The sequence below is a fragment of the Cricetulus griseus genome, chromosome 6, assembly GCF_003668045.3.
Source record: "Cricetulus griseus strain 17A/GY chromosome 6, alternate assembly CriGri-PICRH-1.0, whole genome shotgun sequence".
Taxonomy (NCBI): domain Eukaryota; kingdom Metazoa; phylum Chordata; class Mammalia; order Rodentia; family Cricetidae; genus Cricetulus; species Cricetulus griseus.
Window position 1 is genome coordinate 133,176,619 of NC_048599.1, and position 27,257 is coordinate 133,203,875.

At 35.1% G+C, this 27,257-nt stretch overlaps 1 protein-coding gene and 1 non-coding gene across 2 annotated transcripts in view; both read left to right on the forward strand.

The window, feature by feature from the left end:
* Positions 1-27,257, forward strand: part of LOC100773941 (low-density lipoprotein receptor-related protein 1B) — a 1,050,824-nt gene that overhangs the window by 943,849 nt on the left and 79,718 nt on the right. Inside the window, exons 76-77 of the mRNA XM_035447074.1 lie at positions 13,638-13,861; positions 15,205-15,311. Of these exons, the coding sequence (XP_035302965.1) occupies positions 13,638-13,861; positions 15,205-15,311 (331 nt within the window). The remainder of the gene's footprint in view (positions 1-13,637; positions 13,862-15,204; positions 15,312-27,257) is intronic.
* LOC113830944 lies at positions 7,837-7,972 on the forward strand. The gene has a single exon (XR_003486733.1). It is a non-coding gene; the product is annotated as a small nucleolar RNA SNORA4 (small nucleolar RNA).

Consider the following 27,257-nt stretch of genomic DNA (forward strand, 5'->3'; position numbering starts at 1 on the left):
CTGATTATATATCTCTCCAGGCACAATTTTAAATTTAACAAAATTAGCAAATAAATTCATGGTTACATTAAATAAATTGTTAGTAAAATTCCTGGTGTAACTGTTTTTTTTTCTTAGATCTTCCTGCCATAAGCAGTGTTATGTACATTTCATGTCTACTGAGAACAGTTCTAGGACAGAGAGGATTCATTTAGCAGATCATTAAGTCCTTTATCCTGCAGAACTATGTGTTCTCCCTATCAGACCACAAGATGGCACATAGTCATTGTGTGTGCAATCTTCAGCTTTAAAAGTACTTTCATTTCATTCATAAAATGAAGGTTGCTTGTGACCTCATTTACATGCTATTGGTGTCATGAAGATCACTAATCGGCCTGGTTTTGATTTCTGTTCCTGTTCTATAGCACTTCTTTAGTTTCTATGTTCTAATAACTTTATACATTGAATTAAAAACTAATTAATTAGATATTACATATTTATTACAAATTTTTTACATGCAATATGTTAAATTTTAATATTAGCCAGCATATTGTATACGTTATATAACTACTTGCAATAGCTATGTTGATGAAACAGTTTGACAGAGTGCTGTGTACTTCATGTACTTAACACTTTTCTATTTCCCATATCTGATCTGAGGATTGCTAAAAATCACTTACATGTTTAATTATTTTGGTATGATTTTTTATTGCAAATTATTTAATTTTGCTCTTAGGTAGGATGGTATATATTAGGTGTTCTTCAATAAGCAAAATATTTATAGGTTAGACATCAAGATCATTTAATATTTGATAACTAAAATTTTACTTTTATACAAGCAACTGTATATACATGCATATTTCATCTATACAGCATGCAGTTTTATTTTCATTCAATTTTTTATCTTTTTCGTAACTAAATAATAATTGCTTATAGTTCATGGTAATAGTTTTCACTAGACTGTCTGCAACAGCATATAAAATCTAACTTACTTTTTAATGACTATGATGACTTTTTACAAACTCTAGTATTTTCTCCAGTCCTTTCAGAATGATCATTGCTAGTATCATTCCCCAGGGAGGCTGTGATTTACTGTATGATAACACTTTCTACTGAGGATCACTATGTGTTGATCATTGAGTCACCTAGTGACTGAATCAATGCCAATATCATACAGTGTGTATTGCTGAGCCATGGGTTTTACCAGTTGTCTCTACATGAAATTCTCAGGAATTTCAGGAACTATAATAAAGAGTGAAAGCTATCCTAATGAAGTCAACTGCATTGTGCTCATCTTATTGCTTTGCAATCCCAGTGTTTTAATGTATAAAAAGGGAATTATCTACTCTGACCACATTAATTTAGTGTAAGTTCCAGTGAAATTAAAATTGCTGACTCTAAACTACATGTTTGAAAAATAATTACAACATTGAAGCAGACAAGTTCTAAAGCCCATTCCAAGTAATAAGCATATGCAATTTCAAAACGATGTTCAACCGTATATGCATCTGTCAAGTTTTAACCAAGCCTGTTATTTCTCTGAAATTCACCTTGTGTATAAAAAAATTATTCTGTCAGATAAAGACACATCTTTTTAACAGTTTCCAGCTGGTCACCAATTAGTTCAGAGAGTATACAGTTTATTTTGTCTTCTAAGTTTTGATACCTGTATTGAATAATACTAACCGAGGCTTCTGTACTCCTTAGAAAACAAGCTCAAAAGTTTTTCCCAAGGATGGTTTATAACACATTAATTTTGGTCTCTAATTCTACAGGAAAATAAGAGAAAATCTCAAAGCCAAATGATAGATATATTGCCCATTTTCCCCTGTCAATTTCTCTTATTTTTTATTTTTTATTAAAAATTTTACATGTAATATATTTTATTGTATTCTTTCCCCAGACTCCTCCCAATTCTCCCCTCTTCTACATCTACCCAACTTCGTGTTCTTCCCCTACCTTTCCTCGAAAAACAAACGAAAAGAAAAAAAAACAGGAAACATACCAAAACAATAAAAATGAAAGGAAACATGATAAACTAAAAAATAAATCGGATAAAAATACTAAAAAAAAAACCCAAAAGAACATAAAATCAATGGAATTTGTTTTATTTTGGCCAATCTCTCCTACAAATGATTGACACTCCATTGAAGAAAACTGATTTTCTGTTTCCCAGTATCACTTAGATATAGCTTTTCGGTTAGGTTTGTAACATGTTCACTTCCCCTTCTCAGTTCTGAGATTTAAGTCTGGTTTGAATCTGTGTAGGTCTTTCTTGTGTATGCTGTCCCAGTCTGTATAATTTCATACTTTTTTTCAGTCCTGTTTTGTCTGGGAGTCATTGTTTCCTTGGCATCTTCTACCAAGTCTGGCTTTTGAAATCTTTTTGCCTCCTCTTCCTCATAGATCTCTGATCATTGATGTTTGAAATAGTTTGATAAAAACATCCCATTTATGGCTTAGAGTTCAAACATTTCTGTATATTTACTAGTTGTGGAACTCAGCCTGGTCTACAGAGTGAGTTCCAAGAAAGACTCCAAAGCAATACAAAGAAACTCTGTCTCGAGAAAGAAAGAAAGAAAGAAAGAAAGAAAGAAAGAAAGAAAGAAAGAAAGAAAGAAAGAAAGAAAAGAGAAAAAAAGAAAGAAAGAAATTCCCTCTTGAATCACTTTGATTGTGCCCCAAACATTTGTTATGTACTTCTGCTGGCTCCTCGAGTGCCCGTTTAGAAGTCAGTTTGAGGTTTTTCATACATAATCCAAGTACTTACCTCATTTCTCCCCTCCTCCTATTGTTTCTAATTACTCCTGTGTCCCACTGTACTCTTTCTCAAATGCTTGGCCTCTTACACTTTAGTTATCCAACCTGCTGAGTTCATTTAGTTTTGCTAATATGCATATTCATTTTTGTCTGATTGCTTGTGATTGCATATCTTATCAGGGTGCTTGTGTTGGCTAGATTTTGTGTCATTAAATTAGACTCACAATGAAAGAGAGACCCTTCATTGAGAAAATGTCCCCAGCAGAATGTACTGTGAGCAAGCCTATGGTACAACTTCTGGCTTGATGATTGAGGTGGGAGGGTTTAGCTCATTGTGAGCAGTACCACTTCTGGGTTACTGGTTCTAGATGCTGTGAGTCCACAGACTGAGAAGGTAATCTGGAACAAGGCAGGGAAAAGCATTCTTTCATAGCTTTTCAATCAATTTCTGCCTCTATATTCCTGCTGTGACTTTCTAACCTGATCTCCCATAGTGGAAGTTGAGGTACAATGCCTAAGCATTTTTGTGCTCACTTATAAACACTAGGGAAACCAGGAATGTTATGCACACATGGTTGTCTCTTCAAAGGGAGAGATGTACAATCTGTTTTCTGCTAAAAAGGCTGGCCATGCAAGTGTGTAATAGTTTTGTGAGTTAGGTATTGTACATGAGAGAAGGCATGTAGTGTTTGCATTTCTCAATCTGAGTTACCTGCTTAAGTAAAGTATTTTCTATCTCTAGAAATTTACCTACAAATTTTATGTTTTCTTTCTTTGTGACTACATAGTATTCCACTGTGTATTTGTACCACAATTTTATTATTAGGAAACTGAAAGGCATTTTAATCTTTCAAAATGGCTGAGCAAGTATCTGTAGAGTAAAATGTCCAGTCCTTTTAGCACATATTGACCAGTGGTTTGGCTGGGTCTTATAGTAGATTAACTTGTAGCTTCTTGAGAATTTTCCACACTGATTCCTTTTACAGTGAATAAGGCTTTCATTTTTCATTCACTCTCTCCAGCATTGAAGTTGTCATTTTGAATGTGGTAAGATGAAATATCGAAGTTGTTTTGATATGCATGTCCCTCATAGCTAAGGATCTTGATATTTCAAAATATTTGATAGCCATTTTTACTTCTTCTTTTGCAAACCCTGCACAGATGAATATTCAGTTTTGAATTGAGTCATTTGTTGTATTGAATATTTGTTTTTCAGTCCTTTATATGATATGGATATTAATCTTTTTTAGATATACATTTGACAAAGACCTTCTTTCATTGAGTTGACTGCTTATCCATACAGTTGATTAGTTTTCTTGCTGTGCAGAAGTTTTTTAGTTGTATGAGGTCTCAACTGTCAATTATTGTTCATAATTCCTCAACAAATAGAGTCTAACCAAATATTCTTTCCTACACATGTAAATTGAAAAATAATGCCTCACTTTTCTTCTATCATTTTTTGTTGTTTGAGGTTTCACATTGAAGTTTTTGATTCACTTAGGTATTTTTATGTAAAAGATTGTAGATAAAGGTCAACTTCATTCTTCTATACACTGACATTCAGTTTTGCCAGCCCGATTTACTGAAAATACTGTCTTTTCTCTAGTGTGTATTTTTGGCAATTTTCTGAAATATCACTTGGCTTTACTTAAGTACACACAATTTTGTTTTTTTTATATTATTCCCCTGTACTGAGCATGTTTATTTTTGTAGCCCTACAATACTCTTTTTAATTTGCTCTTCTATAAATATCTTAGAATCTGGAATGATAAACAATCCAGCATTATTAGTTTTATTCAGGGATATTTTTGGCTATCCTTGGTCATTTGTAGTTACTATGAATTTTAAGATGTATTCTTTTTTCATTCATTAAAAATTTCATATTATTTATATTGATCCATCTCTAATCTCCTGTATAAATACAAATTGAATATGGTGAATGATATTTTAGATGTATGCCTATATTTGCTTACAAATATTTAGCTGTGGAATTTTGAATAGATGTTCAACAAAAATATTGTTCTACAGCACTCTTTCTCTCTCACTCGCCCTCTCTTTTTCTCTCTCTGGTGTATTTCTTTATCTGGTTTTTGGTTTTAGTGCATTAATGGCTTCATAGGAGTTTGGGTATGTGCCTTCTCCCTCTGTGAGTGGAAAAATTTAAAAGTATTGCTTGTGGAACTTTGAAGGCCTTGTGGAATATTGCTGTGAATCAATATAAGCCAGACTTGTGTTGTTCTTGAAAGGATTTTTATTACTCTTTGGGTCTTTTGTTTGTTATGAAACTTTTTAGGGTATTATTCACCTCTTAGTTTGACTTTGGTGGGTTTTCTTATTATCTAAATTAGAAACAAGCTTGTTTAACATGTCAATCCCAATTCCCTCTCTCTCCCCTCCTCCCCTGCCTCACAGCAGCCCCCTATTCCATCCCCTTTCTGCTCCCTAAGGAGAGCGAGGCCTTCCATGGGGAATCTTCAACGTCTGTCATATCATTTGGAGCAGGGCCTAGGCCCTCTCCTCCGTTTCTAGGCTGAGAGAGTATCCCCCTATGTGGAATGGGCTCCCAAAGTCCATTCATATACTAGGGGAAAATACTGATCCATTACCAGAGGCCCCATAAATTGTCAAGGCCTCTTAACTGACACCCATGGTCAGGGGGTCTGGATTGGTTCTATGATGGTTTCCCAACTATCAGTGTGGGGTCCATGAGCTCACCCTTGTTCAGGTCAGCTGTTTCTGTGGGTTTCTCCAGCCTGGTCTTGACCTGTTTACTCATCACTCCCCCTCTCTGCAACAGGATTTCAGGAGTCTGACTCAAGTGTTTAGCTGTGGGTGTCGGCTTCTGTTTCCTTCAGTTACTGGATGAAGGCTCATGTTTGTCTTTTTGTGACTGGGTTACCACACTCTGGATGATTTATTCTAGTTCCCTCCATTTGCCTGCAAATTTCAAGATTCCATTGTTTGTTTCCCCCCACTCAGTAATAATCCATTGTGTAAATGTATAACATTTTCTTTATCCATTCTTCAGGTGAGGGGCATACAGCTTGCTTCTACCACATGATCCAGCAATTCCACTCTTAGGTATATACCCAAATGATACACATTCATACATCAAGGACATCTGTTTAGCAATATTCATAGCAGCATTATTTGTAATAGACTTTGGTGGTTTTAATGTTTCTAGAAATTCATTCATTCTTTTAGATATTCTATGTTAACTGGGTACAGGGTTTGAAGTAATACTTTAAGGTATTCTGAATATCATTCATATCTTCTGTGGTCTTTCTCTGCTCAATGCTGAGTCTGTTGATTTAGGTTTCTTCCTTGTTTTTGTTCAAATTGATAAGAGTTGAATGTTCTAGTTTATAGTCTCATAAAGGAGAAAACCTACTCTTTCATTTACTGATTCTTAGTAACTCTTTCATTAATTTCAACTCTGTTATTTATTTTTTTCTTAATGAATTTGTTTGATTGGATTTTCAGATTCTTGAGTCTCATCACTTAATTACTTGTGACTTTTTTAATTTTTAAAATTATGTTTTGAGGTTATAATAATGTTTTATCACATTCTCCTTTCATTTTCTCCCTACAAAACTTCTTATGTACCCCTCCTTCCTATATTTTTAAAGATTTTATTTATTTATTATGTATACAACATTCTGCTTCCATGTATATATGCACACCAGAAGAGGGCACCAGATCTCATAATGGATGGTTGTGAGCCACCATGTGGTTGCTGGGAATTGAACTCATGACCTCTGGAAGAGAAGTCAGTGCTCTTAACCTCTGAGCCATCTCTCCAGCCCCAAAGGATGTCTTAGCCAGTGTTCTATTGCTCTAAAGAGACACCATGACCACAGCAACTCTGGAGCCTATCCTGGCACTCCCTCTGGAGACCAGGCTGGCCTTGAACACACAGAGATCTGCCTGCCTCTGCCTCCTGAGTGCTGAGATTAAAGGCGTGCACCACCAACACCCGACCCCCCTCCTTCCTATTTTTAATCCATTATTCTTTATTATTTCTTTATTCATTAACTTTTGTAATATATATATATATATATATATATTATGTATATATATGGCGATTGGTCTCTGTGATGTTAATCGATTTCCCTCTAGGCACTTTGTTTAATATGTCCCAGAGATTTTACTGTTATGCTATTATTTTCATTGCATTCCTTAAGGTTAATTATTTTTCTGGCTTTATTCTTTGATGCACTTTCCAGTCAGTAATATGTAGATTAATAACAATTAGTTTGTGTATAGAATAACAATTTGTTTGCTAATAGATTACAAATGTTATAGCATTGTAACTAGAGAGAATAAATGGAGTTATTTTGTTTTGTTTTGTTTTGCTTTTTACTTTTAGGATTTCTTTTTGCTTTTTCATGGGATTTTTGTTTTGTTTGTTTTAAAGACTTGTTTTGTATCCCAGAATGCCGTTTGTTTTTACAGACTCTCCGATGAAATGCTGAGTATAATGGCTATTATTTGGTGTTTGGATGGAATTTTATATATATATATATATATATATATATATATATATATATATGCATAGATATAATCAATTAGAACCTTTTGACCTTCAATTTTAATGCCTTCATATTTGTTTGCTTATTTATATAGTTATTTTTGGCTTATTGTCCAGATAATCTCTGTTTTGAGGAAAATGGATTACTGAAATCACATACTATTTCTGAGTTGATCTGTGTTTTTATGTCCAATAGTACTGTTTCTGTCAAACTGGGTGTGCCAGAGTTTAGTGTATATATATGTAGAATTGTTATGTCTTATTGGTTTCTTGTCCCCTCGTTTAGAAAGAAGTTCTTTATATTTCTTCTGGTTGGTTATATTTTGAAGGTTATTTTGTTAGATATTATAATATCAAAACCCACTTGATTACTTTTCTCATCTGGTGGAAATACAATTTTTTTAAATTTTTTCCCTTGTGGTGGTGCATATATTTACTGCTAAGTTGAGTTTCTTCTAAGAATAGAAAAATGGATTATGATTCTGAAATTATTCAACTAAGCTGTATTTTAAGAATGGAAACTTGGGACCAGCAATATTTACCATTATTTTTGAAAAGTGTGCATTATACCAAAAGCTAGATTTCTGGGGAAGATTTTTTTTAACCTTAACAAACTTGGGATATTTGCCGGAATTATTAAGACCACACTCCACAGTGGGCTGTACTATATTGGATATTTACTACTATCTTGTGACCTACAATGATAAAAGAATTAAAATAAAAAGAAAAAAGAAAAGTGGGCATTATTCCAAATCATATTTTTTTTTCTGCTTGTTCCTATTGCTGCTTTATGTTTTGGTGGTTATAACCATTTTTTTTTCTTACTATAGTCTTATGGCTTATTCCTCTCTTTAGTCTGAAGTATTCTCTGTAAGGATAGTTTAGTGGACATGAATCACTTTAGCCTATTTATATCATAGGGAATATCTGTGTCCTCAAATATGGCACATGCTTTTGAAGGGTATGGAGCTCTAGATTGACATACATGATCTGCGTGAAGATTTTTTTCCAGGTTCTTTTGGCTTTCAATGATTCCACTAGGAATTAGCTATTATCCCAATGGGTTTTCCTTTATATGTAACTTGTGTTCCTTTTTTTCCCACTTGCAGTTGTCAATACTATTTCTTTTTTCCATATAATTAATAATTTAACTATTATATTCTATGGGAAATTTCTTTTCTGGTCATGTCTAGTTTGTGTTCTCTGTACTTCTTATATCTGTATAAGTGTGCATTTCCTTAATTTGTGGAAGTTTTCCTCCATTATATAGTTGAATATCTATTTTATCCTATTGGCCTGGGATACATTCTCTTAATGTATTAATTAGAAGATACTATATTTAATGGTATCAAAAAGTTCTTTCATGTTACATGTGTGTGGGTGAGTGTGTGTGTGTGTGTGTGTGTGTGTGTGTGTGTGTGTGTGTGTGTGTGTAACTTTCTGTATTCTTGGTTTATGTGGTCTAATTACTTTATCTTCATATCCTAATATATTTTATGAAATTCATTTTACTTGTGAAGTTTTTTGGTTAGTTTATCAATTTGATTATTGAACTTTTTCTATTTTTTATTTAAATTAGAAACATGCTTGCTTTTCATGTCAATCCCAGTTCCCTCTCCCTCCCCTCCTCAAGTAACCCCCTATCTCATCCCCTTTCTTCTCCCAGGGAGGGTGAGACCTTCCATGGGGATCTTCAAAATCTGTCATATCATTTGTAATGGGGCTTAGCTACTCCCCCATGTGTCTAGGCTGAGAAAGTATCCCTCTATATGGAATGGGCTACTAAAGTACATTCATATGCTAAGGTAAATTCTAATCTACTACCAGAGGCCCCATAGATTGTCCAGGCCTCCTCACTGACACCCATGTTCTGAGGGTCTGTATCAGTCCTATGCTGGTTTCCCAGCTATCAGTCTGGGGTGCATAAGCTCCCCCTTGTTCAGGTCATCTGTTTCTGTGGGTTTCTCCAGACTGGACTTGACCACTTTGCTCATCACTCCTCCCTCTCAGTAACTGGATTCCAAGAGCTCAAAAGGCCACTGAACATTGTAAAAATATATAGCTGACTATAACATTGTTAAAAAAGGAAACATGATTTCCAGAGTTCAAATGCTTGAATTATCATTTATAGTCTTTTCTCTTCCCATTTTAAAACAAATGTGTTCCGTAAAGTATCTTTAGTACTGAAGCTAAAATTGTGACTGATAGCACACAGTACATAGTATAGAGGATTTAATATTAAAGCAGAATCTTCCAATTTTGTTACAATTAAGCTGTCAGCTTCTCTGTGAGGCTTAATGATTTCATTCATTTGACCAATGCTTTAATAGGAAGCTGCCTCAGAGTGTCTAATTTATCTGTGTATTTAGAAATCTTAACAAGACATAGACCATTTATTTTTTTTCCTGAAGAAATCAGTCAACACATGTCTTCTAGTTTGTGCAATTGTATTAACAAAGTCCTTGTTTGTCAGAATAGTCAGGTGCTTACTCTCTCTAAAAAGGCACATGTAACTCTGCTGTCACATGCAATGGCCTCTTCGCTGTCTTAACCTGAAGAACCAATGAACAATTTTATGTTCTTTTTCTTTCTAATATTACACATGGTTTGATTTGTTTTGCGTTTCTTTCTGTCTTTTTAGGGCTATGTGGTTCAAGTTCTAGTGTTCTTAATTTTTAAGCCATTCTCTTTCCTGTCTTTGTGACTCAGAATAATCTTTTTTCCATGTTTTTTATCAGATAGAGTATTAGCTGCAATAACAGGCATTTCTGTCTTTCTCTTGTCAACATCTATTTAGTGTGTCTACAACTATTCTGTCACTTGCCTGTGTGTGCTAACATTCAAAATCCTTTTACTTCTATGAAGCCACCAGACAAAGTAGTACGAGCAAGTAAGGAATGCTGAAAGTGAGAGAACTAATCTAATCCAGGGTTATCTAATGCCAAATGGCCAGCCATGAAAACAGACTGAGCAGGTTACATTTATTTCTTAAGGGATATATTTGTATGTACATATACATATATGCATTTACCAACAATTAATGAAAAAAATCCATGGATTTTAAAGAAAGTAAGAAGGAGTTTGGGGAGGGTTTAGAGGAGAAAGAAAGGATGTGATTGCATTATAATCTTAAAAGCAAAAGGCATTTATGAGTAATAATGAGGAATGTCCTCTTGCTGTCCTCCTTCTGTAAATAAAGCACTCTGTGGTGAAGATCAGTAAACATGTACTGCTGTGAATCACTGTCTCCAGCAATGTTGAATTTTCTACAGTCATTCCCTGATAATTAATATTGTTACTGATGTTATCATGATTTCAGTTATAATTAATTGGATATAGCCGTCCTTGACACAATATTCTTAGTAGCTATAAAAAGAAATGGAAGCATTCCTTGATCTAGAAACCAGGTGATAGAACCAAGAAGAGAAGGCCACAATTGTGGGTATCCTCACAAAACTATGAACAACTGAAACACAAAGACAATCTCCTAGAAATTCTTAATCAGTTCCAGAAAAAAAAAATGTTCTTAAATGAAAATTCCCCAGGGATAAGCCCTGAGGCACAAAACATAAAGGAACAGTCATCAACTTCATCAAAGAGTAAAGGAGTTTAAAGAAAAGAGGATACAGCTCAGTGCGGATTTGTATGTCACACTGCCAAGATCCTTGGCGGTTAAAATGAATGCTAGCCCCTTTCATTTTTCTAGACACATACATTAAACTAGAAACAAGAACAAAATTTGATTTGTATTTCAAGAATTTACATTGGTTCAGTCTTCAACATACCATTTACCTGGAAGAAGTATCACTAAATCCAACTTCCATGTTCTCTTAATTGTGAGAGATAGAGCTAAGTATTTGTCAGTGGCTTGGAGTCACACAAAAACTAAAGAATAGCCAGGTTTTTCAACATAAACAAAGTAACAGGAAAGATTAATTTTAAAAACTAGGAATTTATGTGAAATTGCCATAGCTTTTGGCCATGACATTAAGACAAAATTTTAGTTTATTTAACTCTGATATAGATGATCGGTGACATCATACTTTCAATACAGCAAAGGTTTATTCTACTAATGTTACAAACACAATAAGCATTTAAAGACTTGAAACAGTGTAGGAAAGCAATTTAACACACTGCTATTTATGTTTGTAAGATTTTGTTCCACACAGACATGCAGTGCATATGCCATTTGATGATATATTTACTTTTAAATTCTAATAATATCAAAATACACTAAATTAAACATTACTTCTTTATTTGAAAAAAGTTTGGAAGAGACTAGAAAAAATTCTTATATCCTAACTATCTGTGATTATATCATATGAATAATAAAAAATTTCTAGAGAGAACTTAATTTTAGCATCTTTCATTTAACTCTAAAGCTTTGAGTATGTTGGGTATAAGTACAGTATTTGTTGCTTGTTATGTGGTACTATATAATTTTTAATTTGTTTTATGAAGCAAAAGTATATCAAATTTCTGATAATAGAAAACATTATAATTTTTCAAGTGAGCTTTTTAGCTAATAAAGGCAATCCTAGTCACCTTGGAAACTATGGCAGGAAGTTATAATTCAAAGTTTGTTTGGAATACAAATCAAGTCCAAGGAAATTCTGGGCAACATAAAACATCATATTAAAACAAAAAGAATACAGAAATTTTTATAACTCAGTAATCAGGCATCTTGGTTAGCATGTTTTCTGCCCATTCAAAATACCTGTTACCACAAGGGTAAGTGCTTCCAGGATTTATTGAATGTATCTTCCTTTCTCCTAGGAACTAGTAGTCAGCAGAAAGACATTGATGGGGGTTGTCCTTCTGTATTTATGTTTCTCTTACTGATTAATGAATAAAACTCTGTTGGCCAATAAGTCAGGAAGATAGGCAAGACTAGGAGAAGAGGAGAATTCTGGGAAGTATAGGCAGAGAGCAGTAGCCACGTAGCCCAACAAAAGAGTAGCAGGTCTGGACCCTTCTCTGGTGTGATAAGACCATGTGGGAATACTTGGATTAATAGAAATGGGTTAATAATTAAGATAGAACTAGCCAATAAAACGCCCTAGCCACAAACCAAAAACAGAAAAAAAGAAAAAAGACGGACCTTGGTGGCACACGCCTTTAATCCCAGCACTCGGGAGGCAGAGGCAGGCGGATCTCTGTGAGTTCCAGGCCAGCCTAGAGCGAGTTCCAGAACAGCCTCCAAAGTCACAGAGAAACCCTGTCTCAAAACAAACAAGCAAACAAACAAACAAGAAGCCCTAGCCACTTGCCAACAGTTTAATAATTAACATAAGTCTTTGTGTGTTCGTTTTGGGGGATCAAGGGTGGCAGGACCTGCCGGGCCTAGAACCTCTTACAACAAGACAGTGCCATGGAATTATTGTTCTTTGATCCCATGCATTCCTTTGCAATAACCACTTTCATTTGTTCATCACTAAGTCATGCAAGAGACTACATGTTAAAATAGCATTTGCCCACTGTGACCAGAGACTAATGCTAATAACCTGAAATAATTGATTCTGTCTTGATATAGCACCCCTGGGAATCCCTTCTTTCTTATGGTTATGCACAATAAACTTGACCATGGCAATTTAATTACTATATTATCTCCACTCAAAGTGATGAAGTTAACTAATACATTTTGCTAGCGTTTTATATGGATCCCTTTAAAAACTTTTGTCTCATGTTAATTCTGTAAAACAGAATAACTAAATAGCCAAGTTCTCAGACAGAGATTTCAACATCATTGAAAACATGCTGAAAGATTTTTGCTATGCTAATGTATCTGACTTATTTTTCCATTGTTAAAGTCAATTGTATGTGGCAGAGATCCAGAGAAATATGTGCTTTTCACATTGCCAAAAATATTTACTGAATTCTTTTTAAAAGATTTTCTAGCACTATTTATTCAAGATAAGCATAGGTGTATATCTTAGGATTCAATTATTATATTCCTGAATAAATAGTTATTAAAATCTGAGTGTATGTCCTCTGATAAACATGTATAAAAATGTTCATCATGTTAATTGTAAAGTCTTAATCATGTAAATAACGTAAGTACAGAGAACTGGCTGAATATTAAGAAAAACAGTATATGCTAATAAAAAAGAAACTGCTTCTAATAATAAAGGGAATTGGTATATGACATAATAGAAGATATGTGTAAATTTAATACATGACATTAAGCAAAGTTAAGAAGAGAAAGTTGCTCTTCTTCAATGGATAGACCATAAGGATTGAGAAAAAATGTGTAATAATACCTAGAATATCCCTATTATCCCTGCTATTCTAATGTGTAGGTACAGAAAATGATGCTAATTTCCCCTTGAGAATACTGTGGTGTACTGCTTTTCTCTTTTTCTTCTAGTGTCCTGAATTTAAAAGGCCTCGAGATATTGCAGTTGACTGGGTGGCAGGAAATATATATTGGACTGATCATTCTAGAATGCACTGGTTTAGCTACTATACTACACACTGGACAAGCCTGCGATACTCCATCAATGTAGGACAGCTGAATGGCCCGAACTGCACCAGACTCTTGACTAATATGGCTGGGGAGCCCTATGCTATTGCTGTAAATCCTAAAAGAGGGTAAGTTGATGCTTGGTGTTTCTGTTTCTTGATGGAACAGAGATATCCATATTTATAAATGTAGTTCAATATTTTTATTCTGTGTGGAACAGATTTCTGGGACCTGAAAATCCTTTTCTCTCAGAACCATTTCCTTTCTCATATGTTGACAAAAAATATCTTTATAAATGTTTTCTGTATTATTCAATTAGTACATGCATGAGTATCTCTTGTCTGGTATGTTTATTAGCATGGATTAAAAAACAGCAGAAGATAATCGCATGACTACTACTACTAGTAAACATGAGTGAATTTTCTGGACCTTAAATATGTTAAAGATAGTGTTTAGAGATAAAGGAAAACAAAATATGAAGATTTATATTTATATTTAACTATTTTTACATTTTGATTATTTAATCTGAAGATATCCTTTTTATGTATAAAATGAAAAGCCTCCATAAACTGTTGAAAAATAAAGGGAAACAGTAAATGAAATTCTTAAATATATAAATAGAACCATGATTACTAGAATTGTAGAATACCTTATCCACTCAATGAGAAAAACATTTCTTTTATAGAAACAGTTACTTAGAGCTCCCTGTAATTTCAGCACTTGAAGGCAGAAGGATGTAGATTTCAAGGCCAGAATCATGAGGAGCTTGAGGCTAGCCTGGGCTTTCCTATCTGGAAAAAGAAGCAGAAGAAAAAACTACTCTTTTATGGGGGAAGAGGATTTTTCTAATATCTTTATTTTTAATTTTTATTAAAATAGATTCTTCCCTCATACAATATATCCCAATCAGAGCTTCCTCTCCCCTCCACTCCTCCTAGCTCCATCGTCATCTTCCTCTGTGGATTTTCTACATGTAAATACAGTAATTTGATCATCTTGGCGCTGTGTCTCACCACTCTGACTCCTTTAAGAGCCCCCTACCCACCATGTTCCCCTTCCAATTTCACGACTGTTTCCTTTTAAATTTTATTTTACTTTTATTACCTATTTATTTGTGCATCATCTATAATACAATGAATAATCTGTCACTATAAGATGATTTCAAATGATAGAAATAGTTTTCTCTTGAGGTTTTTATGGGGTTTTGAGAACTAAAATTTATACAACAAATAATAAGTTACAGTGTATGTTATTAAAAATATATCACAAAATTTATATTCGGTTAAAATACTGTTTTGCGCTACTCCCTGTTGGAGCTGGACATTCTACAGCTTTCAATTTGGGTCAGGAACCTGCTTAATGAGGGGCTGGATCACTTTGACACATGTGGTCTGAGTACACCCTGGTAAAGGAAGGACACAGTTTTCACAGCACTATCTCCAAGCTAATATTCTTGACCTACTCTATTCAGGATGATGTACTGGACTGTAATTGGGGACCACTCCCATATAGAAGAAGCAGCCATGGATGGCACTCTGAGGAGGATTTTAGTACAAAAAAACTTACAGAGGCCCACAGGTATGATGTATTTGCACATATTACATGTAAAAAAACATGACAAGCTTATTAGTATTAACAGTTCTTTCTAGTATTCTTCATGAGAAAGCATTTACAAATAGATAAAATTATATGTAAAATGATGTTACAGAAGTTATTTACATTTTATATAATAGTTTCCGAACTCTAAAGTCAGCTTATTATCATACTGCTAGTTATAAGGTGTTATTTGAAAACTGCTTAAGTTATAAATCTATCAGTAAGTATTTACAGAAATAAAATTTTGACAGATCCTAGTGATGGATCAGGGTATCTTTACAAATGCATGCTAATGTTACTAAGATATATGGTAATATTTCTAGAGGATATAAAGAGAAATGAATTCAAGGATGGCAAATACACTTTCTGTAAAAAGGCAGGTTTCAAGGTGTCTGTTTTTTGCAATCAATTCTTCTTTCTGTTTTCCTCTTATCTTTCCTAGATCTCATCTAGGACTCCCAATATTCCCCTCTCAGCACTACTCAGGGCTCCAATCTTGACTCAGTTCTACATTTCCTACAGCTTCCAAGTTTTTTCATCAGAATGCCCAAGGCTTGTTCCTTTGTATTGCAAAATATTTTCAACTGCCCCATAGAAAACTTTAACATTTCAGTTTTAATACATTTGCAAACTTCTGTAAACCAAAGATTCTGGGTCAACCTCCCTACTCAGTGCAGTCTAGTCTGGAGACCCAAATGATGGTCTATTTATTTGCATGACCTGTTCTTTTTTATTTATGCTTGGTTATCTTTCATGCTTAAAAATATTTTGGTTGTTAAATATACATTAACTTTTCATTTGCCTTGTGAATTGCATTTGACTCTATTGTTTTTATTTTTATTAAATATTTTATTTATTTTACATACCAACCAGTTTTCCTTCCCTCCTCTATCTGCCTATTCCCTTCTGCTACCTCCTTTCTACCCCTACCCCTTCCACTCCTCAGAAGGGTAAGTCCTCCCCTGGGAGTCAACAAAGCATGGCATATCATATTGAGGCAGCCTGTTCTTTCTGGGATACAGAATTTTGGGATATTAAGTCTATTGACATGTCTTTCATCCAAGTACCAAAGGCTTCTGGAACTGATGAAAGTTTCTACATTCATAAAACAAATAGAAGCCAGGGAGAAACATATGCCACAGTAGAAGTTATAATACTTACATAATTTTACACAGTTATAATTACAAAAGGAAAGCCGTACAGGAAGGATAGCTGTTTGGGACACTATTTCAGTATGAGTTCAGATAATTCAATTCAAGTTTTACTTTTATAAATTTTATCTTACATTCCAACCACAGTTCTCCCTTCCATACCCTACATCTACTCCACCACAAGAGTAAGGGCTCCCATGGGGAGTCAACAAAGCCTATCCCAGCATTAAGACTGAGCATGGCAAATAATTCAATTCTACAATTTGTTGCCTAAGCAGTAACCTGAATAATGAAAGGCAGCCAACTGTGTTAGTTTTTTTTTTTTTTTCTGTGCCTGACACCAGAGTGAAATATCTTGAAAGAAGGAAGATTATTTTGACTCAGGTTTTAAAACTTACTAACTGCATCCATTGCTTGAGTGTGAGGGAAAGGATAACAATACGATATTATCAGTGTTTTTCTGACACTGTTCACCCTGTGGCAGAGATGAAACAGAGAAAAACACATGACCAAGGACCAGATATAGCCTTCAAAGTTTCCTCCCAACTCCCACATTTCCGCACCTGCCTAAAATACCATCTGGTTTGCTTTTCTGTAGCTAGGATAAAATATTATGAGAAAAGCAAATTAGGGAGAAAAAGCTTTATTTGAATATATTTGAATTTTTTGCAGTCATAGCTCATCACACAGAGAAGTTAGGGCCAGATCTCAAGGCAGTAACTGATACAAAAACCATTGAGTAATATCTTATTAAATCTGGATCTTAGGGTACTTACTTAGCTGGAGGTTCTGGGCTATGCATTGGTATCTTTGCATTGGAGAAATATCAAGAGGAAGGAGTAATATCTTAGTATACATGATTCTTAGTTTACTTGGGTGGTGTCTCTGGAGCATAAAGTGCATGCTGACAAGGGTATCAGTCTTTGATATCCCTTATCTGTCATTGGGTGGTATTAAAAATGTGACTTTCCAAGCTTTGTAAGTGAATCAGTTGGGTGCAATTGTCTAGAGACAAGAGAAAAAATCTGAGTTCCAAGCTGTTAATGCTGAATTTGGAGGTCACTTAGTATATTTGGAGATCGCCTAGTATATTATAGGGTATCTGAGGTCCATGGAATGGACCTCATAATATGTCCATACTTAAAATCTTCATGTTACCCAAATCAACATTAAGTAATAAATGAGAAACTGGCATGATTGTTGAGTTATTAATCCAGAAGAATAACAAAATAAATCAAGTATGGTCCTAAATAAGCATAGATTTTTGCAAAATGTGAAAATTGTTTCAGGTTTTATAATATTGCAGTATTCATAGAAAATATTATCTTTAATAGAGAAAAATAGTATTAAAGGCGCTACTTGGAGAATTTGAAGGAAGGGAAGCATTTGAAAGATGGGCAGGTCACATACCATGATTATGCTTTTTTATAAAGTTGTTCTTGAAAATCCAAAACACTGAATCTTGAATTTCAAAGGACCATTTATTGTTTTATGTAAGTTATAATGAAGTTATTCCCTATGAAGTTGGCAGTATCATTAGAAAAGCAAGCAATAATAGTAAAAGAGTTGCAACAATGCTAGATGCGGTATTCGAGAAAGAGCTACACACCACAGGTTCCACTGTAGCACAAATAGCATGTTTTAATAAATCAGAATTCATAACTCTTTCATAAGAAGACAGAATATGTAAAAAAAAGCATGCAATAAAAAACTATTAAATACACCCGTGATTACAATGACTGTAGCCAATAATAAATTATTCTGCAATTTTTCCTCAATAAGTGATTTGAGTAACTTGATGTGTCATTCATATGGCTTTGGCAGCATTTGTCCATTTCACTGAGTATTCACAAACACTGAGAGATAAATTTCCTTGACAGGCAAATACTTTGATATGAATATGTGGATGGCAAGATCTGCTTGTAAGTCAAAGTGAAGATAGCATAGTTATGTTTGTTGAGTGTAATGAGGATTGAACAAGAGGTCATATAATTATCAAAGACAGATTAAAGAATAAAAGTACTAAAACCACATGTTTTCTTTATTATACTTTCTTATTATTAAAAAGTACCATATGCTCACTGTATGTCATATACTTATAATCACCAGAAATATAGATTTTTGCAGATTATCCTCTTAAACTGTATACCATAAAATCAAGATTGTGTTTGCACATGTACAAACCGACCTCATGTAAGGGACTCTGATGGAATGCATTGATGCAAATATGCCACCTCAACAACGATAGAAAGAGGAGTCTTGGGAAAAATGGATTGTTAATTTTTTTCCTAGAACATGACAAGTAGCAGACCCTGGGGAATATCACAATAAAAATTAAAGGATATTCTTAAAGGGTCCCAAGGTAAGAAATAGAACTGAAGCAAATAGCAGAGTAAACAACTTGTGAACTGACACAGGATGAGCTTTAGATAAAGAAGAGTACTAGTTCTTTTGAGCCTTAGAGGACTCTCAGTAACCATGATTTATTTATTTATTTATTTTACTATTGTTTTAGGAGAGAGAAGTTCTTGGAAGTCTTTAATGCTGTAGAAAGATAGATTACAAATAGTACACTGGAGGAAGTGAGGAAAGTTCAGGCCCTAGGGCCAGAGTCAGATATCATGGTGGGACCACTGATTCCTATTAAGTGTAGACAAGATATGGTTATTCAGAAACAGTATATATGAAGCTGTCTATCCCTTTGATAATGTGCATAATCTTCTCAGCTTACAAGTTTTGCTTTGATAACATCTGTTCCACTCAGAAACAGATTTGTTTAGTTTGTAAATTAATACTTATTGAACACTCAGTATGTAGTAGGGATAATTCTTGAAATTTGTAATAAAAATGGAAACCTTCTCTGGAAGTGCATAAAACCCTGCATAGCATAGAGGGCTAAATGGGTACAGGAAAAACATTGAAGAAATATCTTGTAAAGCAATTACCAGGTGTGTGAAAGTGTAGAAAATAGTGAAAGTATAAACAGAAGTATAATTAAAGGTAGAAGAGATGGGAGTATAACAACATTTTAGGACACCAAGTCGGACTTTATAAGAGTGGTACCTGAGTACAGGAAGTGGGATAATGTCTCTCAGCCACAGACAAGAGTAAGTTACCTCAACTTCAGGAAAATTTTTTGGAAATATTTCACAAAAGCTAGAAGTTTCAGTTTTGTAACTCAGAACTATAAATTTGATATGGGGAATCAATGCAAAAAAATTGCTACCATTGTTAAGATGGAGGAGGGCTTCATAAATGAGGCTAAAATAGCATATGATTAGGAAGTCAAATTGGAAAGTGAAGACTCAAGAGGAGTCTAAGCACAGGAACCTAAATTTCAGCGATATCATAGCTAAACAGAAAAGTTTCTAAAGGAAAATTGTATATGGTGTTGGGCACAGTAATGCTTGACAGAAGAAATACCTTGGATAGGAAGTCTATGAACCTTCTACTTACATGGGCTTAATATAAATCTGAGCAAGCTGAGGAAGATTTGACTGCCAATTTCTCTTATTTACAAATGAGTGCAATAATTTACTTCACCAATGATTCCAAATAATTATGTAAATTATGCATTAGAGCAGAATGAATTTCCATTACTATGTTAAAAGTAATAAAGAAATTACAACATGAAAAATCTTTTTGTTCTTATGTTTAAAACTATAAAAATCATTATAATGTCATTTAATATGTAACTAACTAGATTATTAGATGTTTTATTTATGCTTCTATTTCTGTGAAGAGACACCATAACCAAAACAACTTTTAAAAGATGGCATTTAATTGGGGGCTTACTTATAGTTTGAGAGAGTTAGTCCATGGCCATCAGAATGGAAAGCATGGTAGCAGGAAGGCAAGCAGAGCACTAAAGCAGTAGGTGAAAGTTTATGTCTGATACACAGTGGGAGTGAGTATTATATCTGACTCCTTTGTCTGTTCTTTACACTTTTAATATGTTTCAATTTGGTTTCCTTATATTGAAAATAGATTTGTTATGTATATATATATATATATATATATATATATATATATATTATATAGGAACAAATATATATATATATATATATATATATCCTTTCCTTATATATACTAAATAATTTACAAATATATATATAATTTCCTTATATATACTAAATATATAATTTCGTTATATATACTAAATAATTTACAAATATATATATATATATATATATGTATATATATATATATATATACACTTTAGGAACTTTCCTCACTTCCTCCACTGTACTATTTGTAATCTATCTTTCTATAGCATTAAAGACTTCCAAGAACTTCTCTCTCCTAAAACAATAGTAAAAAAAATAAATAAATAAATCATGGTTACTGCAGAGTCCTCTGAGGCTCAAAAGAACTAGTACTCTTCTTTATCTAAAGCTCATTTTCTGTATGTGCTCTGATCTGCTGCCAGAGGAAGCCTCCCCAATGATGACCTGACAAGGCACCAATCTATGAGTATAGCACAATAAGTTTTGCCTCCCTACAAAAATGGGAGGCCAGTTTAGACTGTGGAACTGAATGTGGAATCTCCACTAAGTTTTCACTGAACTATGTTTGAATATTCAGGACCTGCTCTGGTAGGAGAGCTGGGCTCTAGTGGAAACCTATTTCTCTGGCTGTTATTGATTATATTATTACACTGGTATGTAGGCGTCTATATTTTTGGAAATTTTAGGTCTAGATGTTTACGTCTGGGTTTGTCTAGTTTTGGTAGGAGTTTTCTTCCTTTGCTTCTGTTTCCTCTCTATTTTTTTTCCGGATTGTGTTGTCTGAGTGTTGCTTGTTTTATTGTTTGCTTGGCTTGTACACTCGTGGAAGAATGTTTGCTCTTGATGGAGGCTGGTCTTCTGGCAGGTGTGGTCTGTGGTTGAGTTGGTGGTATCTGTTGGAGTTTGGGACCTGTGACATAGAGATGAGCTGCCCAGGAAAGGGTGGGGGGAACCACAGAAGATGTGGGCAGGAAAAGGAAGAAGGTGCAGGTAATACTGTTTTGTAGCATTAGGGGAAACCCTGAAAATTGAGTCTGGGGTAATAGAAAGATGGAGGGATGTCTGAGGCAAGATTTTATTATCTTCAGGAAAGTGTAGCCTGTGATTTAGCAGGGGGTTCCTCAAGAGTTGGTGCTGGGACACAGTGGAAATCTGGTAAGGGATGGACAGGAAGGTGATTGTCAGATCCACAAGGGTCATACACAGTCGGGAGGAAAGCCGGCATCTGGTGTTCTAGGGCATAACTGTGGGCAACAGAGAGAATTGAGTCTGACTCTGGGCCAACAGAGAGTGGACAATGGCCAAGGGCATGCATTGCCTGTGATTGAGTCTAATTTAACTTTCACAAATAGCACCTTAATAAAAACAGATAATAAAACAGCATGAACCATTGTTCTGTATCCCTGCTTGTTTGTATACTTTACATGTTTGCATACTTTACTTATACAAATACATTACTGAGATTCTTTGAATCCAAGTATATCACTGCTTATGTGTCCTAATATTTCAGACTTCTTTGTAACAATTTTCTTTCCATTTTCTTTTTGTATATAAATATTTGCTCTAACTTCAACATCTGATATCATATTAAAATGAGTGACTATTATAAATTCTGATATACATGTTTGTACTTTGGTTCTTTATGCTGTAATGTTACAGAAATGTAACATTTCTATTATCCACTAAGAGCTAATTATGTGACTGGCATATAGTAAATTTGGTTATGGCATATACTATAAAGAATATAGATAGTACCAACTAGATGAGCTGTTGGAGATTTAAAATTGTGCCTATGCACTTATGTAATTCCTGTATCTACTTTGGTTAGAAGTCTACCATCTAATAACATAGGACACAACCACAACTTCCATTGCAAAATTGCCTTAATCATCAAAGCATGTCATTTTTCTGAGGTTTATAGCACTTAATCCCATGACTCTTGGAACTCCATTAGCTATGGCTTTAATGATCCAATATACTATTAACTCTTTAATTAATGTTCTATGTGCCCAATATTGTGAATGACTCAAAAACATTATTAATATTCTTTATAGCCCTGGTGATGTATTAAAGTGCTTAAATTACCTTGCACTTAACAGCAATTATATGTTCAATGAGAAAATGGACACCTACAACTTAAAGGTTTTAATCACTTGAAAGTCATCTAAGTCTTCATAAACAAACATGAACTCTCACTTATTTTTAATCTAGTACTATATTCAACATAAGAAGCATGAGCAGTTTTCATATTTCGGTAGGTGAGTGGAGAATGAAAAGCATTCATCTACATTGCAGGGGTACAGTCTTCCTCCTTTTTTGTAATGTTTTTATGGCATATATATATACATATATATATCATAATTGCATGATAGTTGAAAGACACTTTTGAATTCTCCTATTGGTAAGGAATTATGCTACGTGTTGCAAGACTGATTTGCATACCATGTCCTTTGAAGAATAGAAGCTGGGTTGTCTCTATCTTCTCCAATGTTGGGCAGTTGAGAGGGCAATAATGGCTCTTAGAACTCTTATAATTGTTTGATTCATTTAGCAAAGACTTTGTATTTGCAGCAAAGTATTGAGCACTGGATTCTGACATGTAGAAGATTGCAGATAGAACTATATCTATCACCATGCACAAAATTTAGGTCCAAATGGATCAAGGACCTCAACAAAAGTCCAGCCACACCAAACCTCTTAGAAGAGAAAGTACTTGAGGGAATTAGTACAGAGATGGCTTCCTGAACATAACACCAGTAGCACAGACATTGAGATTGCCAATTAATAAATGGGACCTCCTGAAACTGAGAAGCTTCTTAAGGCAAAGAAAACAGTCAGATGGACAAAATGGCAGCTCACAGAATGGGAAAAGATATTCACCAACCCCTAATCTGACAGAGAGCTGATTTCCAAAATATACAATGAACTCAAGAAGCTAGCCACCAAAACACCAAACACTCCAATTAAAAATTGGGGTGCAGAACTAAATAGAGAATTCTCAATAGAGGAATCTAAAACGTCTGAAAGACACTTAAGAAAGTGCTCAACATCCTTAGCTATCAGAGTAATACAAATCAAAACAACTCTAACATACCAGCTTACACCAGCCAGAATGGCTAAAATCAAGAACACCAATGACAGTCTATGCTGGAGAGGATGTAGACAGAGAGGAACACTCCTCCATTGCTGGTGGGAGTGCCAACTTGTACAGCCTCTTTGGAAATCAGTATGGCATTTTCTCAGGAAAATGGGAATCACTCTACCTCAAGTTCCAGCAATTCCTCTCTTGGGCATATACGCAAAGAATGCACATTCATACGACAAGGACATATGTTCAACTATATTCATAACAGCATTGTTTGTAATAGCCAGAACCTTGAAGCAACTTAGATGCCCCTCTAGTGAAGAATGGATAGAGAAAATGTGGTACACTTACACAATGGAGTATTATTCAGTGGAAAAACAAAACAATGGATTCTTGAAATTCACAGGCAAATGTATGGAACTAGAAGAAACCATCCTCAGTAAGGTAACCCAGTCAGAAAAATTATGCATGTAATCACTCATATATGGATTTTAGACATAGAGCAAAGGGTTACCAGCCTACAATCCACACTGACCTTAGGAGTTAGGAAACAAGGAGGACCACAAGAGTAGAACCCATGGACCCTCAAAGATAAAGAGGAGCACAAGAACCCCTGAGCAAATTGGGAGCAGGAGGGTAGGGGGAAGTGTGAAGGGGAAAGGGGGAGAAGGAGAGGGAGCAGGAGAACAGGAGGACAGAGATGGGAGGAAAAGGGGAGGGGAAGAATAGAGATGCCTTGATAGAGGGAGGCAGTGCGAGTTTGGAGAGAGGTCTGACACAGGGGAAATGTTACGGGATCCACAGGGATAACCCCAACTAAGAAGTTGTGGAAAGGCTGCATTTGATAGCTTTCCCCTATAATTAGCTTGATGACTACCTTGGTTACCATTCCTACCTAGAGCCTCATCCAGTAGCTGAGCAAAGCAAAAACAGGCACCCACAGCTAACACTGAGCCACACTCCTGGAATCCAATTGTGGAGAAGGAGGAGGGCTGAGCAAAGGAGCTAAGACAGGGCTGGAGAAACCTCCAGAAACAGTTGACCTGACCTAGTGAGAGCACAGAGACCCTAGTCATAAAGCTGGGGAACAGGCATTGGAATGAACCAAGCCCTCTGAATATGGTTACCAGCTAAGAGGCCAAGGCAGTCTATGGGAACTCTACCAGGAGCCAGTGTTTATCCCTAGAGCACAAATGGACTTTAGGAGCCCATTCCCTATGGAGGTGTACCATTGCAGCTCAGATACAGGAAGAAAGGCCTAGGCCCTCCCCTACATGATGTGATGTACTTGTATGGTACTCAATGGAGGGCCTCACTATTCCTGAGGAGTGGGTAGGTTGTGGGTTGGGGGTCACTGGGGAGCATGGGAGGATGGGAGGACAAGAGAATATGGGATAGATATGTAAAAATGAGTGTCTCTAAAATAAATTTTAAAATTCCCCAAATTGTATAATTTGAGTAGTTTTAGAATACAATTTCTTCTCTTTGATGCATGCCTTTTTTTCTAACATTATCATAATCATATATGCACCAAATTTAAGTCTTGGTGTGTAGGGAAAGTATCATTAATCTAGGTTTGGATATAATATATATATATATATATATGTATATATATATATATATAAAATCAGGAATATAAAAGCACATGAGACAGTCTTTCACTAGACCTGGAACATGCTGTTTCAATTAGTCTGACAGACATTACACAAATTGCATAAATGGACAGATATATGTTCTTGGTGAGTCCAACTGTTCATCTAATTTATATTATCTCTATCCTTTGAAATATATGCCATAACTAAATATAATGTGTGTCAATCATATGCTTAACCAAGAATGGATAATGAAATGTAACATTTCTATAATGCCACCACATAAAGAACAAAATTATAGTAATAGATACAAAGAGATCTTATGATAGTTACCCCTTTAATGTGATGTTTAAATTTGATGTTAGAATACATATTTGTGTACACCAAGAAACAAGATATAAAATTGTTACAAAAAAGTCTAAAATTTTTGGAATACATAAGCATGAAAATATTTCTCTGCAAAGGTATCTCAGTGGATATATTTGTATAAGCACACATCACCCACATAAAAAGCATACATACAAAGCAGTACTTTATGGTATTTCATTATCATTTTCCATTAGTGCAATATTTATGAAAATGGAATTATCTTGTTTAAGGCTCTTTGAAAATTTCAAAGTTAAAGAGATTTTAAAATCCCTAAAATGTAATGGCAGCCTAAGCATTGTGGGCAATATTATGCTCAGACAACAACTTTGTCAACAACTTTGCTGTTCTGAATAACATCCTATTATTCTGCAGTCTGCATTATTTGCTACCATTTCAAATTGTGACACTGTTATATCTGATTAATGTAAATAAGGATAACACCAAGAGACATGCTAATGAAAAAAAGGGAAATGTGAGGCGCTGCACCCATAGACAGAAACCTCCAGAAAATAATAAATACTGAGGGTGAAAGAGCTAGTCTTACTCTGGGAAGAATCCCCAATTGATTTTCCAATAAAAAGTGGTCAGCCATAAGGAAAGTTACAGATAAATGGATGGAACTAGAAAAAAAAGTCATACTGAGTGAGGTCACCCAGATCAAGAAAGACAAACATGGTATGTACTCACTCATAAGTGGGTACTAGATGCAAAGAAAAGGATAACCAGGCTATAATCCTCAGCCCCAGAGTAACCAGGTAACAAAGAGGACTCTAAGAGGGATCACCCTGGAAGGGGAAATAGATGAGATCTCTTGGGTAAACTGGGATGGCAGGGTAGAGGAGAGAGGAATGGTGATAGGAACATGAGGGAATGGAATGGTTGAGTTGAGGGGAAGAACGGGAGAAGTGAAAGAAATACCTTGATAAAAGGAGCCATTATGGGGTTAGAGAGAAACCACATGCTAGGGAAATTCCCAGAAATCCACAAGGATGACTCCAATTAACACTCTTAGCAATAATGGAGATAGTGTGTGAACAAGCCTTCCCCTGAATTCAGACTGGTGAATACCGTTACTGTCATCATAGAATCTTCCTCCATTAACTGATGGAAGCAGATGCAGAGATCCATGGCCAAACACCAAACCAAGCTACAGGAGTCCAGTTGAAGAGAGGAGGGATTATATAGGCAAGGGGCAGATAGTGAAGATCATGAGGGAGCAATTCACAGAGACAGCTGACTTGAGGTGGTTGGAGCTCAGGGACTCTAGACTGACATCTGGGGATCATGCATGGGACCTAACTAGGCCCCTAAGCCTTCTGCATGTGGAGGACATTAGGTAGCTTGGTGTATTTGTGGGAACCCTGCAGTGGGAATAGATCTATGGCTGGTACTTGAGCTGGCTTTTTAGAACCCATTTCTTATGGTGGAATGTCTTGATGCACAGGGGAGGAGGTTCATCTTGCATCAACTTAATGTGCCAATCTTTGTGGACTCCCCAAGGGAACCTTTACTCTTTTTGAGGATAGGATGAATTTTGAGTTGGCGGGGAGGTTGGGGATGGGGGAGGAAGCAGGAGGAGGGAGGAGGGAGAACTCTGGATGATAAGTAAAATGAATAAAATTTTTTAAATAAAAAAGTGATCAGACAAGAAGTCATATAGATAGAAGCAACACGAATGCTAAACTCAGTACATTATATTTATATATTTATGAAAATATGTGTTA